At 41.4% G+C, this 16,981-nt stretch overlaps 3 protein-coding genes across 6 annotated transcripts in view; 2 read left to right on the top strand and 1 right to left on the bottom strand.

Annotated features, from left to right (window-relative positions):
- Positions 1-757: 757 nt before the first annotated feature.
- Positions 758-9,312, top strand: atp6v1e1b (ATPase H+ transporting V1 subunit E1b). The gene is made up of 11 exons (XM_025004972.2): positions 758-846; positions 1,437-1,578; positions 1,705-1,766; positions 3,823-3,888; positions 4,230-4,339; positions 4,569-4,635; positions 4,717-4,806; positions 5,414-5,482; positions 5,574-5,668; positions 5,771-5,858; positions 8,638-9,312. The coding sequence occupies exons 3-11, from the start codon at positions 1,734-1,736 to the stop codon at positions 8,698-8,700; spliced, it is 681 nt and encodes a 226-aa protein (XP_024860740.1). The 5' UTR covers positions 758-846; positions 1,437-1,578; positions 1,705-1,733; the 3' UTR covers positions 8,701-9,312.
- Positions 9,313-9,335: 23 nt separating this feature from the next.
- ada2b (adenosine deaminase 2b) lies at positions 9,336-15,100 on the top strand. Of its 3 annotated transcripts, XM_025004970.2 has the most exons (10): positions 9,336-9,527; positions 9,661-9,999; positions 10,765-10,984; positions 11,068-11,278; positions 11,403-11,530; positions 12,034-12,124; positions 13,315-13,423; positions 13,505-13,662; positions 13,726-13,928; positions 14,945-15,100. In XM_025004970.2, the coding sequence occupies exons 1-10, from the start codon at positions 9,353-9,355 to the stop codon at positions 15,030-15,032; spliced, it is 1,722 nt and encodes a 573-aa protein (XP_024860738.1). In that variant the 5' UTR covers positions 9,336-9,352; the 3' UTR covers positions 15,033-15,100. The 3 variants fall into 3 exon arrangements, with proteins under 3 accessions (XP_024860738.1, XP_024860739.1, XP_017267151.1); XM_025004971.2 differs by lacking the exon at positions 14,945-15,100 and having other exon boundaries at positions 13,505-13,619; positions 13,726-13,868; XM_017411662.3 differs by having other exon boundaries at positions 9,438-9,999.
- galnt8b.2 (polypeptide N-acetylgalactosaminyltransferase 8b, tandem duplicate 2) overlaps positions 14,416-16,981 on the bottom strand; it is a 9,955-nt gene continuing 7,389 nt past the window's right edge. Inside the window, exons 8-13 of one of the 2 annotated variants that reach the window (XM_017411661.3) lie at positions 16,405-16,590; positions 16,163-16,300; positions 15,636-15,731; positions 15,391-15,558; positions 15,161-15,303; positions 14,416-14,893 (exon numbers count right to left, since the gene is read on the bottom strand). In XM_017411661.3, the coding sequence (XP_017267150.2) occupies positions 15,169-15,303; positions 15,391-15,558; positions 15,636-15,731; positions 16,163-16,300; positions 16,405-16,590 (723 nt within the window). In that variant the 3' untranslated portion in view covers positions 14,416-14,893; positions 15,161-15,168. Of the gene's footprint in view, positions 14,894-15,050; positions 15,304-15,390; positions 15,559-15,635; positions 15,732-16,162; positions 16,301-16,404; positions 16,591-16,981 lie in introns of those variants that run through there. The other variant, XM_025004969.2, reaches the window with a different exon arrangement.

The raw sequence follows: 16,981 nt of genomic DNA, 5'->3' as shown, positions 1-16,981 counted from the left end.
TTAACTTTTGGAGCCAACCAAATTCAAGATGGCTGCCACAGCCAGTTTACCCTAGGAATCCCAAAAATGGCTTTAAATCAGTCACATTTACAAATATTGAGCTAAAATTTGGTGTGGTAGTGGTTGAATATTATCCCCAGCACATACTTAGAGCACTACAATATTTTTGCCTAAAACTTTGACAATAACTTTTAGAATTGTGTTACCAAAATATCTCATGAACCACATGACGAATTTTAATGAAACTCTCAGAAAGTGATCGTTGCCGGCGTCTAAAACTCTTAAACCCAATTGAAGACGGACGCCACAGCTAATCGACCTTAGCCAACACAAAATGGCTCTAACTCAGTCAGTTTTACAGATATTGTGCTGAACTTTGTGTGGTAGTAGCTGAGAGTCATCCTCAACACACTCTCTGAGCGCTTTCACATTCCATGAGATCTCATCACACATGAAGCAATTTGAGAAACAATATTAAAAATATAACATGCAATAATTTTTTAGAATATTTAAAAAATCTAAGCAAGTGAAAGTTATGAAGTCAAAGAAAAATCTGCTACTTTATTCTCACCTAATTTACCTATAAGACACAACACTCACTACTGTCAACTGCTTTTATGAAAGCACCTATTTCCTCGTTTTTGATTGACTTACCCACCGGAAGTAAGCGTCACGTGACTTTGGCGGACTAATTTGGGAAGCGTGGTTGGAAAAATGAAACGCAATGGCGGGGAGAGATTGTTAAAGCAAACAATTTCATACGAGAACGGGGTTCAGAATAAAATTTAAACCAATAAATAAATGATGAACAATGAACAACTTAAAGCCAGGACTCTGCTTCGTTTGGTGAGTGAGTTTTTTTAACAAACAAAATATAAAAGCTGTTTTTACTGAGGTGAGAAATAAGAAAGTGCTGCAAACAAGCGCTGTTAATAATAACCTGGAGGGATATTTTTAGCAGAGGAAGGCAGTAAGATTAGATAACACATGGTGGATATAAAAGGTCTACACACTCCTGTTAGACTTGAAAAAATTGTAAAAAAAAATAAAAATACAGAAAAATTCTGAATAACTACAAAATAAAATGTCATGTACAGTTCAACTGGGAAACAAATATATGTATGTGTGTGTGAATGCAGACATGTACGTATGTGAGTGTATGTATATATCAAATATTGCATATTTAAATGTGTATTTTTTAACTTGGGTAAATGTTTAGTGGTTGTTTTTGTCTGTAGTGAAGTCTTATTAGGCCCAGGGTTTGTATATAGAAAAAAACTTGATATTATTATAAATAAATAATTATGAAATGCTCTAAAAAAAAATACAATATTTGTCCTGTTAGAAATTGAAGGAAGACAGGAAAAGAAACCAGAGTTAGTATTTTTTCAGATTTTCTCCTCTGTTTATCTGTTTTTACCTATTCTGTCCAGCAGGTGGCGGCAACGAGCCTCACAGCTGGATACCCGGAAGAGCGAGTAAACATCACGTGACTCTGGAGTCAGCTGATCTGCCGCGGACATCTTTAGAGTCACGACTGCTGCGATTGATTCAAACCACCTCCTCCGTCATATTTGGGTACGTTTACATTTATTTAAACCTCTTGACGTGTGACTAAAATGATATTTTTATTAGCGACGGTTTTATTCAGTCGTTGCAGTTTTTTATTCGTGTTTGTTTTTGGGTTTTTTTCGTGTCCTGCAGGCCCCGGTGGATCTTTGACAGCCGTGACCATGGCGCTCAGCGATGCCGACGTTCAGAAGCAGGTAAGAAGCTGTATTATTAATTTTTATTATTATATTAAACCGGAAAACTGCAGGAGGACGCTTTACGCCGCCGGTTAAAATGTTGTATCTGTGTATAAAAAGGTTCCTACTTGCTGTAATGTGTCGCATAGAGGATGACATTGAATTAGCTTCAGTTATGCTAGCGCTGAGTTTTGGTGTGAAAACGCTCCCTGCAGGGTAATAGTTGTGTTTTAAAGGTGGGTTTGGGCTCAGAAATGACAGCTGCAGTTGTAAAGTCTGGCCTTTTTGCCGGTGTAATAGTGGACTTTTGGCTGACACACACAGGGTCATATTTCAAAATGATCACATGATGAACACATGCTGCAGCCTGAGGAGGAACTAAGAATGAGCTGGACAAACATTTAATGGAAACAAATCTTTAAAAGACCAAACAATGATGATGAACCAGTGTTTAAAAGAGGGATGTATGTGCTCATTACTCTGGTGTCTGAGGAATGGCTGTTTATGCTTCGAAAAATGTATTTTTTTGTTTGTTTGTTTTTCAGAAAGCATCTTAAATTTTGTACATTTCAGGCTTCTAACAGCTGCCTGCTCAATAGAAGCTGTTATAAGTAACTTATGCTGAACAGGCAAATTATCATGAAGATCATGAAGTTTCTATATGTTAATATATATTTATAAAATTTAATTGCATCCATTTCTGCATTTGCAGATAGGAGAAACAACAAGCAGATATGGATTTTAGAAGAAACAAAATTGTATTTTAGGCTAAACTATGCAGAATACTGCACTTTTTTTCTTTACGTTTAGCTCCCAAAGAGCCATATTTTCAGCCACAAATCAGGGTCAGTCCTAGATTTTTTATTTTTTATTTATGAAATTTATTTATTGTCATTATGACTTTCACTCATTTGATGTCCAGTGTTTCATCATTTTCAGAGAAGATCAATGAATTATTCAGACATCAAAATGTTGTCAATCAATCATTGTGGTGACACAAAATAGACTAATTAATGAAGAACCAATTTTAAATTTTGTGTTTAGACACTTAGCTGTCAGAAAGACACAATTTGTTCTCATTTCTTTAGTCAAATATATGAAACATATCAAAGATGGCCCGGTTTGAAAGACAGAAAATCAAATTTTACACCAAGGTGAGTCCCAAATTCCTTTAGGATTATTCCTAAAGGAATTTAGGAATGTGTCAGGTGTTTGAAAAAAAAAAAAAAACTTAAAGGTGCTGTTTGTCTGCTGTAGATAGATTTTTTTCTTCTTCTTCTTTCGGGCCTGGTACTTCTTCTTTTGTCCTCCACTTGTCCCATTTCCTCATTCTAAAGCCCACTCAGTTCGCTGTCGTGATCGGGTACAAGAACTGGACAGAAAATGAGTGGAAAATCTTTGAAAGGGCTTCAGAAAACCTGGCTAACTATTCATCATGAAGATTACTGAAAGATTTCAAGAAAGCCTGGCTCTCTGGAAGCCAAGTATTTCTAAATTAAGGGTGGTTAAAAAGTCTTGCACAACACCGTATTATTACAGAGGACCTTTATATTAAACATTAAATGAATCGTTTCTGTTTTTTAAACAAATTTAATTGAATTTTGTGGACAGAAAGAAATTGGAACAATCAATATTTGAGGCTGGTGCTCATCTGGTTTGTATCGGTGTTACACAAAACGTAGAAAAACATTCCTTCCTAATGTGATGGAGACGAAGAGAAGAGTCACCAGCAGGATGCTAAGATGTACACCGCTCACTCTCTGCTTGTTCAGGTTTTGTGCACTTCTGCTGTCAAACAAATAACGGTGATCCCTCTCTTTCTCTTCAGTTGTTAAAGTCTGATCAGTGTTCTCGTTACGCATCAGACACAAACTGAAACATATTGAAAATACAACCCGTAACCACGTCGGTGCTACTTGATTTAAAGAAGTGATGGCCTGAAGTAACTATGAATACATCACAGTAAAATCTGTTTATTATTAGGTATGTATTTGCTTTGTTTGGAGGAGGGGGATGATGTTTTCAGGAAGTCATTGTTTTGTTTCTTTTGTATTTTTCTCGTCCCCGTCTTCAGATCAAACACATGATGGCCTTCATCGAGCAGGAGGCCAATGAGAAGGCAGAAGAAATCGATGCAAAGGTACAAACATCCATCCAGTGTTGTCAATAGGACTGTAATAATTATAAAATAAGGATTTATTTTGCATACTTTACTGTTATATTGTAAAGGTACTGGGCTGCTAATAATCTATTAGTTCACATACTTATAAGATATAACAGATGTTTATTAAAAAGTGTGAAAATAATCAACATACAGATAAAAAAACACATCTTTATTTTAATATTCGTTTGACGTTTTGCATCATTTCTAGAGATAAGACGGCAAAGGCTTTTCAGAAGTTTTAAATGAAACGTCACAGTTAAAAAACGTTCTCCTAAAAGAAGAAATTCAGTTCCTGAAGCCCGTTTTTCTTCCTGCAGGCGGAGGAAGAGTTCAACATTGAGAAGGGCCGGCTGGTCCAGACCCAGAGGCTGAAGATAATGGAGTACTACGAGAAGAAGGAGAAGCAGATCGAGCAGCAGAAGAAAATGTGAGTCACGGCGAGATGCCGCAGGACGCGTCCCGTCGCGTTTTAAGCGCGCAGGCGCAGCTGGACGCGGAACCGCGTTTCTGTAATTTTATTTAACCGCTCCGCCCCGCCGTAACCTTTTCCTGTCGCCTGCCTCCTGGCAGTCTGCAGGGATCTGCATGTGGATAAATATAGTCCGTCTTTGAAATCTAAGCGGCTCCGACGTGTCTGTTATTTATCTGCTTTACAGTCAAATGTCAAACCTGATGAACCAAGCCCGGCTGAAGGTCCTGAAGGCCCGGGACGATATGATCTCTGTAAGCCACGCGAAGATGACGCTCAGTAGAAGTACATGGTGCAGGTATTGAATAGTGATAAGATTCTGTTTGTTCCCTCAGGAAATGCTAAACGAGGCCCGCCAGCGGCTCGCTAACATCGCTAAAGACCCAGCCAGGTATTCAGCCCTGATGGACGGATTGATGCTGCAGGTTTGTTTACGCTCCCCACCCACCTGACCTCCACTTCCTGCAGTCACATCACTAACCTGAGAGGTTTACCACTTAGGGAAAATAGTTAAAAACATCATTCTCTGTTGATTTTAAAAACTGATAAGCCCGAAAACAGAAACATTGTGTTGTACGTAGGCTTGTGTATCTAATTTAAATGGATGCTTCACTGAAGTTACCGACAAACGGCTTCATGGTGATAAAACCTGCAGTTTAATAAACCTGACACATCTGTGAGACTTTTTAACTTGTGCTTTATCAGTTTAAAAACATCTTCGTTTTAAACTTGTGGATGAGCCACACAGAGCATTAATAACTCAACAAGTGTCTTTAGTTTTAACAGCCTCATAAATTGTGCTTATTGAGCTTGTCAAGCTTTAAACTGAGCTCCTGATGGACGAATATAGTTTGAAATAAACTGAGTTATCATATATCAACCAGTTTAATGGCTTCTTTTTGATGGGCCTTACATATGGGGGTGTTTTGGGTCCATTTTTAGCTGTATATTTTATAGGACAAGACGTTTGCCTGAACTAAACACCAAAAGTAACCAAATAACTTCATTGTTTTTAAATATCTTCCATCTTAGGGGTTCTATCAGCTGCTGGAGACCAAAGTGATCATTCGCTGCCGCAAACAGGACATTCAGTTGGTGCAGGTGAGGAAACTCCAGTTTGTGTCCAAATCGATTATCCGGCGAGCTGGTGAAATTCGCCATCGGGAACAACTCTGTTCCTTCCGTATTGCAGCAATCCATCCAGAAGAATATCTCCGTTTATAAAGCAGCCGTGAAGAAGAACCTGGAGGTCCGCATCGACCAGGACAACTTCCTCTCTCCAGATGTGTACGCTGCGTCACGCTTTCACAACGAGTCAAACCGCAAATGTGACATTTCTTTGGGGTTACTTAGTGTTTTTTGTTTTTCTTTATACTTTTGTCTCTGAAGATCTGGAGGTATAGAGATCTATAACGGCGATGGGAAAATCAAAGTGTCCAACACCCTGGAGAGTCGACTGGACCTCCTGGCTCAGCAGGTAGGAAATATAGACAGTTTGTAGTCTGTGCTGTGGAACCAGTCAGCCCCATACACCAGAGGTCCCCAACCTTTTCAGCTCCACAGACCGGCCTTTAAAGGCGGGGCGGATAAATACAACAAAATAAAATGATACGAGCGGCATGAAAACGGGGGTGTTTTTTAAAACATAATAAACGTAAATCCAACGTGTCCTCGCAGCTTTGTTAGCTGCGTTATCAACATGAATAACAGCCTCTCCCCCCCCCCGATGTTCTCTGTGTTTAAACATGCCCTTCAAAATAAGAGACACCACAAATATGAAGAGCTTAAAGAATACAACTCACCATAACGCTGAGTCAGCGGGAGCCCTGAGCCTGTTTCTCAGTAACAAGACGGTCCCATCTAGGGCTTCCAGAGACGTTTGTTTTTTACTCATTTTGCTGCTTGTGGGTTTGTTTTTAGCGGTAACGGATCACGTGACCTAGATGAGCATTCTGACACACATCAAGAGGGAGTCATAGACGGACGTAGTGGAGAGAATCCAGTCAGTTTTTTTCAAAATAAATGTTGTTCAGACTGAAAAAAAACGTAAATACTGTAAGTTAATTATTCTTTCTATGCGGCCCGGTACCAAATGACTAATGGACTGGTACCGGTCCGCAGCCTGGGGGTTGGGGAACTTTGCTATAAACAGCTTCTTTAAAGACATAAATAATTATTTACCTTTATATACAGATTTTACGTTCAATAGACGGGACTTATCTTATAATACCGTCCGTCTGTCTGTGGACAAGTTCTTAACTGAGCTCTAAATGGAAATGTCAAACTGCACAGCCTGGCACTTCATGGGTCCAGGGTGATCCCTATTGATTTCAAGGTCACGGGGTCAAAGGTAAAGGTCACAGGCGACCCCTTTGTAAAAACTTTGTCCGTGCTCTAACTCTGCAACAGTGAAACGCAGGAATGTCAAACTGCACAGCTGGATACTACGTACGACAAGGATGATCCCTATTGATTTCAAGGTCACAAGGTCAAAGGTAAACGTTACAGGTGACCTCTTTGTTAAAAAAATAAACAAAAACTTTATCCATGCTCCAGCTGTAGACCTATATATTCAGGATTGTAGCTTATTTAGAATATTTTAATGCTTTTTCTGTTTTTGTACCCCACATTTACTTCTCTTTAACCATATTTTTACCTTTTATTTAAATGCATTAAAACTTTTTTACATCACTGCTAATATTACAAAGTACTGCATGGTTATAAGTACAAAGAAGGCATACCGCCTCTTATATTGATTTTATTTAATTTTATTTGTGATGTGCAATCTTTTCTGACCTTCACTCTTTATTTGGAAACCTTTTTATATAAAGTCCTGATTGAATAAAAGTCATTAACAAACGTCTTTCATGTTAACAATGTATCGCTGGTCTAAAATTGAATTCCCTTTTAAATGCAATAAGCAAAATGAGATTAGTTGCTGAAACATGAAATGAACCTCCCACCGAGCACTGCGAAGGAAGTGGTGGAGGTCTGAGGTATTTTGTCTCTTTGAACTTTTACTTCACGGCTGTCTGAATAATTAACACAAAGTCTAACAGTCGCATTAAATTAGAGGAAACTATTACAGTTAAACAACAGGTTTGAGGAGAATATTAGAAGCTACTTTCAGATCTAATCTACTAACTACAATTGTGTGACATTAAATCAGACTCTACCTGTCCTAAAAGAAAGTTCCTGTGTCAGGGAAACGTACAAAAGAATGAACCAGAGGTGTGGAGGGCGACGATTCTCTTCCTGAGGATTTTCTCACGTCGTCACCCAGAGAAGCAGAGTGTTTGAGATGTGCCTCAAAACGTGCCTCAAATTTTGTCACCTAACTTGTCTAAAGCTTCCAAAGCTATGACATGGAGCTCAGGGCTTTCCCAGATTGTTCAAAGGTGGAGGAATCTTAGTGTGTTTAAAACTGTGACTTTAATTAAAATCTCTCTTCTACTATTCAGTGATTTTACAAATACAAATAGTTTTAGGAAACAAGGAAGGTTTATTGTCAGACAGTAGTAAAAAGAATGGTTCTCTTTTCATACAGAGTATGAATTTAAAAAGAGTAATGTGTTTGTCAGCTCACAGAGAAAGCTCAGCCGATCGAGTCGGCGCTTTTACAGGTTTTAAGGAGAGCTAAAGCCAAACTTCCACTCGGCTGAGGCTGTTGGAGACGAGTCGGGGATTAAAAGTTGTGAGAAAATTGGCAGATCTTTCAGCTGCGGTCTCACTGAATCCTGAAGGATTGCGAGCCACTCCCTGGCCAGTGGTGGGTGGGGAGTGTGACCGGGGGCGGTCCACCTGTCCACACAGTACCACAGGCGTCACAAGGGGAGCTCCTGTGAAGCTGGGGGAACAATTGATTTTTACAAACACTTTAATTTTGTCAAAGTAAAGCCATGCACAGTGTGTCAGGTTACAGATACATTCATGTTTCCATGCAGGAGCAAATCCTTAACAGGTCGCAACTCTGTGACCATTTATTTAAGGCTGCATTTGTCCTGAAACGAGTTTAAACTCTGTGCATCACATGAGTGATGGAATGTTGGACGTAATTTGATGCATCATAGAGAGATAAAGGTTTAACTGAATATATTTAGTTCAGTATTTATTCGTCTAACAGTCACATTTCAAACACTCTTCGCTGTCAGCACTAAAGCTTTCTTATAAAGTGTTATTATTCTGATTTGGGTTTTTTTTTCTAATGCCTTGTTTAGCTTTTAAAACCCAAACTTTTTTTTTCCTTCTGTTTGCAGATGATGCCTGAAATCCGAGTGGCTCTGTTCGGTGCCAACCCAAACCGCAAGTTTTTGGACTGAGAGCACGTCGCTGCGGTCACGACAAAACACTCCTCCTCATTTTTATTTTTTTCTCGTTGTTTTCTGAAACTCATCATTCCTCCGTCTGTGAAACAAAATCGCCGATGCCGAAAAAGACCCGTCATTGTTCGTGTGATGTATAGCTGTACGGTTAAAAAAAAAAAAAGGGACGTTCCAGAAGTGCGCGGAGGTTGGCGCACAGCTGCGAGGACTGGTTTCTACGCTGCTGCTGCTGCCCTTCGGTGGCTCTCAGTCAGGGATTAGGCTGCATGGTTAACAGGTTGTCCCCTAATTGGATCAGTCTTCACGACAAACACGGCTTCTGTGCTGCGGGTTTCATCGACCTCCGCAGCACATTATAAGCTGCATGGAGCATTGTGTGAGTAATCAGTGTCTGCTCCGACCAATCACAGGCCCGGTCCGTGACCTCACAGCACTAATTTATTGATGTTACATCCAGTGTACATTGTTCTTGTCATTCCAGGAGGTGCACTGTATGTATATGAGGTTTCCAAACTAAATTATGTTTGTGTGCTTGTTTTTGTTTTGTTTTTTTTCTTTGTGATTGTGTCCCACTGTAAATGTAAGAATATATAAAAGTCTGAATGATTAGTCTTTCCTTTGTGCTCTTTTTGACTCATCCTGCCCGTTCATGCCTCGTTCATTAGTTTATCACATGGTCAAAAAAAAAAAAAAAAAAAGCTCCAATTATCCGGTCGCTCTCAGCGATTTGCTGACATTCTCAGTCGACTCGGTTTGTTGCGGAAAACAAGTTCCGAGTTTAGAGACGGCAGAGCTGTCAGGACACCAGGAGCCGCTGCGTAGTTGTGAGTATAACAATGAAATGTTAATTTTAGTTGAAATTGTTTGCTTTGTTTAAGATTTCTGAGCACTTTTAAAATCGCCACACGTTTCCTCTGAGCTACTTTGTTGAAGCTTTTGTGATGTTTTCCTTTACAGCTTTTTCGGCTCGTCGCCTCGCCCTCAGATCCGAGGACATGGTGGTCTGGCTGTGGCTGACTCTGGTCACCTCCGCCCCCCTCCTGTGGTTGGTGAGGGACACCGACGGGATGCCCGACCCCGCTCACAGGGACCTGCTGATGCGCCAGGAGGCGTCCAGGCAGACGGGGGGGCTGTTGACGCTGACCGCCGCTGAGCGGAGGCTGGACGCTTCCCTCCGTCGGCTGAAGGAGCAGGAGATGTCGGCGGCACGCTTTCCTCCCGCCGTTCACTTCTTCAAGGCGAAGCCCCTCATCGAGAGGAGCTCCATCTTCAAACTGCTGCAGAAGATGCCTAAAGGTGCCCTTAGACTCACGACCTTTTATTAATTTATCTAAACCTGTACACAGTCTATTTATTAATAAACACATAAACAACTGGAACAAAATGACACGAGGCAGAATAATTAGAAAAACCATCTAAACGATTCACATTAATGGCATGAAATAACTGCTAAAAGAAGTGATTAGTTATTGTTGCATAAAACTACAGATACAAAAGATAATTAATGAATGAGCTACAGAGGCAAAACAAGGAGAAAACACAAAAAGCTAAAAATTAGTTATCCTTTATGAAGAAATGCTGTTTTTTTTATGTGTAAATTTATTCATAGTATAGTATTTTTCTGTGAAAATACCAATTTTAAGAGAAAAACTAGGCTAAAATTACAAAGATGAAACAGTCCGGCAGTAAACGAGGGTGTGGTTTAGGTCAAATTATTAATCTGCTCCAAAGATGGAGCACAGAAAGACAAGAACAGGCAAGCAAACGCTACAAAGTAACTACCACGTGAAACTAGAATGAATAAATGAACAATAATATAAATTCAGTTTGCAGAGAAACAGAAACTTTAATTTGTGGTTTATTAATTAAACTTTTATACAGACAACTGTAAAAAGCTTTATCAGGTTTTATTCACCAGTTTTAATAATTGTTGCAGTTTTATATAATAGTCTATTGATGAAAATAAGCTTTCTGCACCTTTAAATCCCAGCTTTCCTGTGAGTGTCTTTGTTCGGTGCCTCGGTCTGAGCCTCAGGTTTTTATCCCGCTGGCTTGGAACAGGCGCAGCCCTCCACATCCACAGCTCGTCTCTGGTCGGCGCCGAATGGCTGGTGAGAAACGTCACCTATAGGCCTCGCTGCTACGTCTGCTTCACGTGGGACAACTCGGTCCGCTTCCTGTTCTCGGCTCGCCGGCCCTTCCCACGGTGGGACTGCTTCCACTGGCAGCTGCTGGAGACGCTGAGGGCCAGGATCGGCGATGCGGCGGAGTTCGATAACAGGTCGGTCCAACGTGAAACTGTGACTTTTAACGCAAAATAGGATAGAATTTACCTCGAAGTGATCGTCTTTGGGTGGTTTTCAGTTTAATCCAGCACCTGACGCTGTTCACCGAGGATCCAGACGGGGAATATCCAAACCAGGATGTTGTGTGGGAGAAGTTTGAGAAGGCCTTCATCGCCGCTGCCGGGCTGGTCACCCACGCCCCTGTGCTGAGGGACTACTACTATCAGGGCTTGGAGGAGCTTCACAAAGACAACATCATGTACCTGGAGCTGAGGAGTGGTCTGTCAAGGGTCTGTGTCTGCTCTGTTGTTCAAACCTGATCCTTTTAAAGTGCAAGATTCTTTGGAAACGCCTCAAAGAAAGAAAGAAAGCATCAGTTTTTATACACACGTCCTTCCTCGTCTCCGTTTGCAGACCTATGAGCTCGATGGGACCATTCACGACAAAACCTGGACTCTGAACTTGTTCCAGGAAGTTACGAAGGAGTTCATAAAGGATCATCCAGACTTCTTTGGGGCGCGGATCATAATTTCCGTCCACAGGTAAAAATGTAATACGTAGCTGCTTACAAAATGTTAAAGCCAAATAATGAAAACAGCTCTAAAGTTAGTTAAACACATCTTTTCTGCTGCTTTGGAGAGGCTTTGAGATTCTCGGTGAACAGTTTAACAGACTTCTTAGTCACTTGGTTACTATTTATTGTCTGGGCTGGGAAATTCCGATGTTCCTTGGATAATACAGCCGGATGACTTTAATTATCCACATTTCCTCTAACTGATCATTCCCACAAATGTGGTTTTGACCAAAAAGGCGGGGGGAGTAATAAATGAAGTCCTGATGATCATATGAGCCTCAGAGGAATTTGTAATAAATGTGGTGATCACCTGACTATGAAGCACCATCAGCTCAGAGTTTTAATGTCAACATCAACTCTGAGTTACTGTCTGGTTTTAGGGAAAAGATCTGTTGCTATTAGCCTCTTAGAATATACTTTTTTTTTTTTGCTTAGGATTAGACAGTATTTGCTCATTTGTGTTTTCTTCAGGGCTCTGAGTGTATCTGAGGTCAGAGCAGCTGTAAAAGAGGCCATACAGCTGAAAAAGGACTTCCCAGACGTGGTTGCTGGATTTGATATGGTAAGAAGTGATTTATTTACACTATGCTGCCAAAAGTATTCACTCATCTCCCTTCACACACACAAAGTTGAGTAACATCCCCATTCTTAATCCATAGGGTTTAATATGGTGTTGGCCCACCCTTTGCAGCTATAACAGCTTCAGCTCTTCTAGGAAGGCTTTCCTCAAGGTTTAGGAGTGTTTAAGGGAATTTTTGACTATATTTGCAGAGGTACATTTGTGAGGTCAGGACTCTCTGCAGGCCAGTCAAGTTCTTCCACACCAAACTCGCTCATCCATGTCTTTATGGACCTTGCTTTGTGCGCTGGTGAGCAGCCATGTTGGAACAAGAAGAGGCCATTTCCAAACTGTTCCTGCAAATTTGGAAACATTGAAATTGTCAATAATGTCTTGTAATGTTGAAGCATTAAGAGTTCCTCTCACTGGAACTAAGCAGCCGAGCTCAACTCCTGAAAAACAACCCCACACCATGATCTTCCCTCTGCCAAACTTTACCCTTGGCACAATTTAGTCAGACAAAAATCGTTCTCTTGGCAACCACCAAACTCATCCATCGGATTGCCAGACAGAGAAGTGTGACCCATCCCTCCAGAGGACACGTCTCCACTGCTCTAGAGTCCAGCGGTGGCATGTTTTACTCCACTGCATCAGATGCTTCGCACTTGTTGATGTAAGGGTTGGATGCAGCTGCTCGGCCATGGAAACCCATTCCATGAAGCTCTCTGTGTTCCTGAGCTGATCTGAAGGCCACATGAAGTTTGGAGGTCTGTAGTTACTGACTCTGCAGAACGTTGGTGACCTCTATGCAATATGAGCCTCAGCTTCTGCTGAGCCTGCTCTGGGATTTTACATGTCCTACCACTTCATGGCTGAGTTGCTGTTGTTCCCAATCGCTTCCACTTTGTAATAACACCACTAACAGCTGACTGGAATATTTAGTAGTGAGGAAATGTCACAACTGGACAGGTGGCATCCTATCACGGTACCACGCTGGAATTCACGGAGCTCCTGAGAGCGACCCATTCTTTCACAGATGTTTGTAGAAGCAGTCTGCATGCCTAGGTGGTTGATTTTATACACCTGTGGCCGTGGAAGGGATCGAATACTTTTGGCAGTATAGTGCATATTTGCAGAAGCCTGAATTGTCTGAACCCCTCCCCAACATTTATAGCGTGTCGGGTGGTTTCCAGGTTGGCAGGGAGGACAGTGGGCGGAGTCTGTGGTACTTCAGAGAGGCACTCTCTCTGCCGGCTGAACTGGGAGCCGAGCTGCCGTACTTCTTTCATGCCGGGGAGACAGGTGGGTGGATTACACCTTCAGACACACACTAAAGTTTAAGGTAAAAAAAAAAAACACACTTTGGATTTTGTTTGTGTGTAGATGACGAAGGCACTGATGTGGACCAAAACGTTCTCGATGCTCTTCTGTTCAACGCCTCTCGCCTCGGCCACGCCTTCGCCTTGGCACACCATCCACTGGCCAAAGAGCTTTCCAGGAAAGGAAACATAGCTGTAGAGCTTTGTCCCATCTCAAACCAGGTATTTCACCGCTGGCACAGATGATCAAACGTGTCTCATATTTAAAGTTTGTTTGACCTGCAGGTGCTGAAGCTGATCTCAGATCTGAGGAACCACCCAGCGGCCGTGCTGATGTCCGAGGGCCACCCCATGGTGATCAGCTCCGACGACCCGTCTTTGTTCGGCACGTCGGGCCTCTCCTACGACTTCTATGAAGCTTTCGTTGGAATCGGAGGACTGAAAGCAAACCTGGGCACCCTGAAAGAGCTGGCTGCCAACTCCATCAGGTCAGAACCTGCTCCTTTCTCATTCCTGTCCTCCAGGTGTTGGAAGACAAATGCAGCCAAGAATAACTCCTTAGTGCTTCACCTTCTAAGAACAAATCAGGCAACCCCTCAACTTAATGTTACAATTCTTTATTAAGTACTGAATCTCTTGAGACACATCATAGGGTTTACTTGACTGCAGTTGAAAGGCAGAAAATGTTTTTGCCTGTCTCGTGTTAGCTTAATACCACTGGATGGATTTTAATGAAACTCTTAGATAGCTAATATTTGGTGTGATGCCACTAGTGACTTTGTGCTAACAGATTCTGCAAGATCTTTATTGGAGTTAGCCAAGTGCCTGTAGATGGATTTTCTAGAAAATCAGCAGGCGATATGCTTAACTTCTAGGAGAACAAAAAGGCCACCCCTTGTTGCAGTTATTTCCTCTAGACCCTAACTGCATAAAACACCAATTTGTTGAAAAGTCTTACACAATCTGTTAGCTCCTACCACACCAGGGTTTAGTTTAATGTCTGACAGAGTTGCAGCTGTCTTCAATCAGGTTTACTTCAAATTTGTCCAGAGATATTTTGCTAGCAATCACAGGCAGTTGGTAGGAAGATTACAATATAACACTGGGCTTTTTGTAGATTGAAAAGGCACACAGCTCTCTATGTAAGGTCCCATTGTGCAAACCAAACCATGGTGTCCACAGAATTGTCTGTAGAGGACAAGGTTGTACCAAGGCCTACGCCATTTGTAAATGCAAAAGGTCTTAAACTTCTTGCATTTTTGGTTGACGTAGGTGTTGGTACAACCCCGAATTCTACAGACAATTCCTTGGACAACAGGGCAGCAATGGGACCATTAGACAGGTGTGTGGCTTTCTGAAGGCCACAAAATTTGGTCAGCTTCTCATGGAAAAACAAACTGTTTAACACAAGTGGCTCCAATAAGCCTCGTGTTTCTTTAAGGTGGTATTTATCCTGCAAAACAAGACCCAAAGCAATTAAAACATACTTTTCTTCTGCCTACAGGTACAGTTCGCTGCCAGCTCATCTAAAGGACATCGGCCTAGTCATGTTTCAGGACCAATGGGATGCCTTTATCGCTGATAATTCATAACAGCTGTATCACAACAAATCCTGTGTGACTTGAATATTTGTGCAATTATTAAAATTAATATTACTACATTGGATTTTTTTCTTTTTCTGACTTTCCTAGAAGTATTTTAGAGGGTAAAGACACCTCACCTGTCCATTTAATGTGCAGAGATGACATGTTCCATCTTCCACCTCTGACCGCTGCACTGCTGAACGACCAGTTTGAAATAACCGTCTGAACTCATAGTAATTTCTAAACATCTCCTCGTCCCTCTGTTCTGGATAGATCCTCCCTGAGAATGAAACTTGGTTTTAGCCTTACACAAACAGGACTTGCTCTGGTTCATGTTTAGATTTCCAAACCAAGAAAACGTTCCTACCTGTTTGAAATCCCACAGCATGTGAGATTTCTTCTGCTGGGCCATTTTGCACTCATAAAGTCCCGGGAAGACGCCCGAGCCGGGGTCCACCAGGCAGTTGTTGCTGCTGTATTTGTAGGACTGGATCCCACCGACGTAAAGGTTCCCATCAGTGAGATAGTAACAGTGCTGCAACGCAGAATAATAGATGACTCAAAGACATAAAGAACCAACCAGAAATCGAGTCTGGGGATCTGGGAGCATACCTGACTGACGAAGGAGTGACACCTGTATAAGATGGGCGTGGCTACAGGCATTGGGCCTGTATCCACACACAGATCTGGCTGCAGGTCATTAATCAGCTGACAAGAGAAGCAGAAACACACAAATGAACCTGGGCGTCTGTGTGGTCAGCATTTCAATTTAAAGATTTTTTTTTAACAGAAGCTGTTTGTTTTCATAACTTCCTTCACTCCTAACAGTAAAATGTTCCCAAAGTAGCTGGCCGCAACACAAGTTCTGTTTTTCTTGTTCTTTAAATGTATGTTTTTAGAAGAAAGGGGGACATTTGCCAGTGCTGAGATGTGCAAAGACAAACTGCTCGGTCGTCAAACCCCCTGTTTTACGCTATTTTGAGTAAGTAAAACACACAAACTTAAGCCCAACCCCACGCACTTTGACAGGTCATAACAATGCCCATTACGGTTCTTAAGTCGGTCTAATTTAACAGTGAAACTGAAGCAAAGTCTTTTTAAAGCATGACACAGACGTATATAATTCAGGTTGAACTTACAGCTCCATACCCAAGCAAGTCAGGCAGGGGTTCCAGCAGAGGGTAAACATTATCCAGGTACCACTGAAAAGGCTTACACTTAAGCCTCTCTCTCAGCTTCTTCCGCTCTGACACATCTCCAACGTCTATCCCATGACTCTGTCAGAAACGCATCACATGGGGACATTTTTGATCATTAAGCCTTACAGTGGTTGACTATATATATATATATATATATATATAAATAAGATGTCAGATTGTACCCCTATGGGGAGGTTCCAAGCGATTTCAACATTGTATTTGTAGTCGTCCATCCACACCTCCGCCACCCGCAGCGCATTACGTCTCACGGTGGAGTCCAGGTCAGGGATGTATGGCTTTTTGAATCGTTCAATGTGGGCAACTTTGGAGCAAGGTATCACTTCTATGCTGCCTCCACAAAGCCACACCTGTAAAAAAGAAAGGATGAACAAATGGTGCTTATTTTCAGCTAAAGTCCTAAATAATATGGGCAGACTTAATGAATAATAAAAATGAGCAAACATGGATGTTTTAAATTCTAGCTATGATTTTATTCTGACTTTATTTAATCTTAAGTTTTTTTAGCCATATAAAGTCACTCCTAATAAAATCATATTAGCATGTCTCAATTCTTTGCATCCTGTAGATCTTTATTAAGGTCCTACTCAAGTACAAGATTTATGTAGGGTGTCATGGGAGGCAATACTAAACGTTAAAGTATGTGTGTCACAGTACTACAAGCCGTGACAGGTCATAACAATGTACATATCATAGTATTCCCGTCAATCTGCTCCTTATCAGACCAGGTTGCAGGGGTAA

This window comes from Kryptolebias marmoratus, linkage group LG18 (genome assembly GCF_001649575.2).
Source record: "Kryptolebias marmoratus isolate JLee-2015 linkage group LG18, ASM164957v2, whole genome shotgun sequence".
NCBI classification, from domain to species: Eukaryota; Metazoa; Chordata; class Actinopteri; order Cyprinodontiformes; family Rivulidae; genus Kryptolebias; species Kryptolebias marmoratus.
This window is presented reverse-complemented; position numbering and strand designations above follow the sequence as displayed.

Bases quoted from the DNA above. Each gene is read 5' to 3' on its own strand.
- ada2b (XM_025004970.2), top strand. From the start codon at position 9,353: ATGCCTCGTTCATTAGTTTATCACATGGTCAAAAAAAAAAAAAAAAAA. The intron at 9,528-9,660 runs GTGAGTATAACA...TTTCCTTTACAG, and splicing joins CCAGGAGCCGCTGCGTAGTT to CTTTTTCGGCTCGTCGCCTC. The intron at 11,279-11,402 runs GTCTGTGTCTGC...CTCCGTTTGCAG, and splicing joins TGAGGAGTGGTCTGTCAAGG to ACCTATGAGCTCGATGGGAC.
- atp6v1e1b (XM_025004972.2), top strand. From the start codon at position 1,734: ATGGCGCTCAGCGATGCCGACGTTCAGAAGCAG. The intron at 1,767-3,822 runs GTAAGAAGCTGT...CCCCGTCTTCAG, and splicing joins ATGCCGACGTTCAGAAGCAG to ATCAAACACATGATGGCCTT. The intron at 5,669-5,770 runs GTACGCTGCGTC...TTGTCTCTGAAG, and splicing joins AACTTCCTCTCTCCAGATGT to ATCTGGAGGTATAGAGATCT.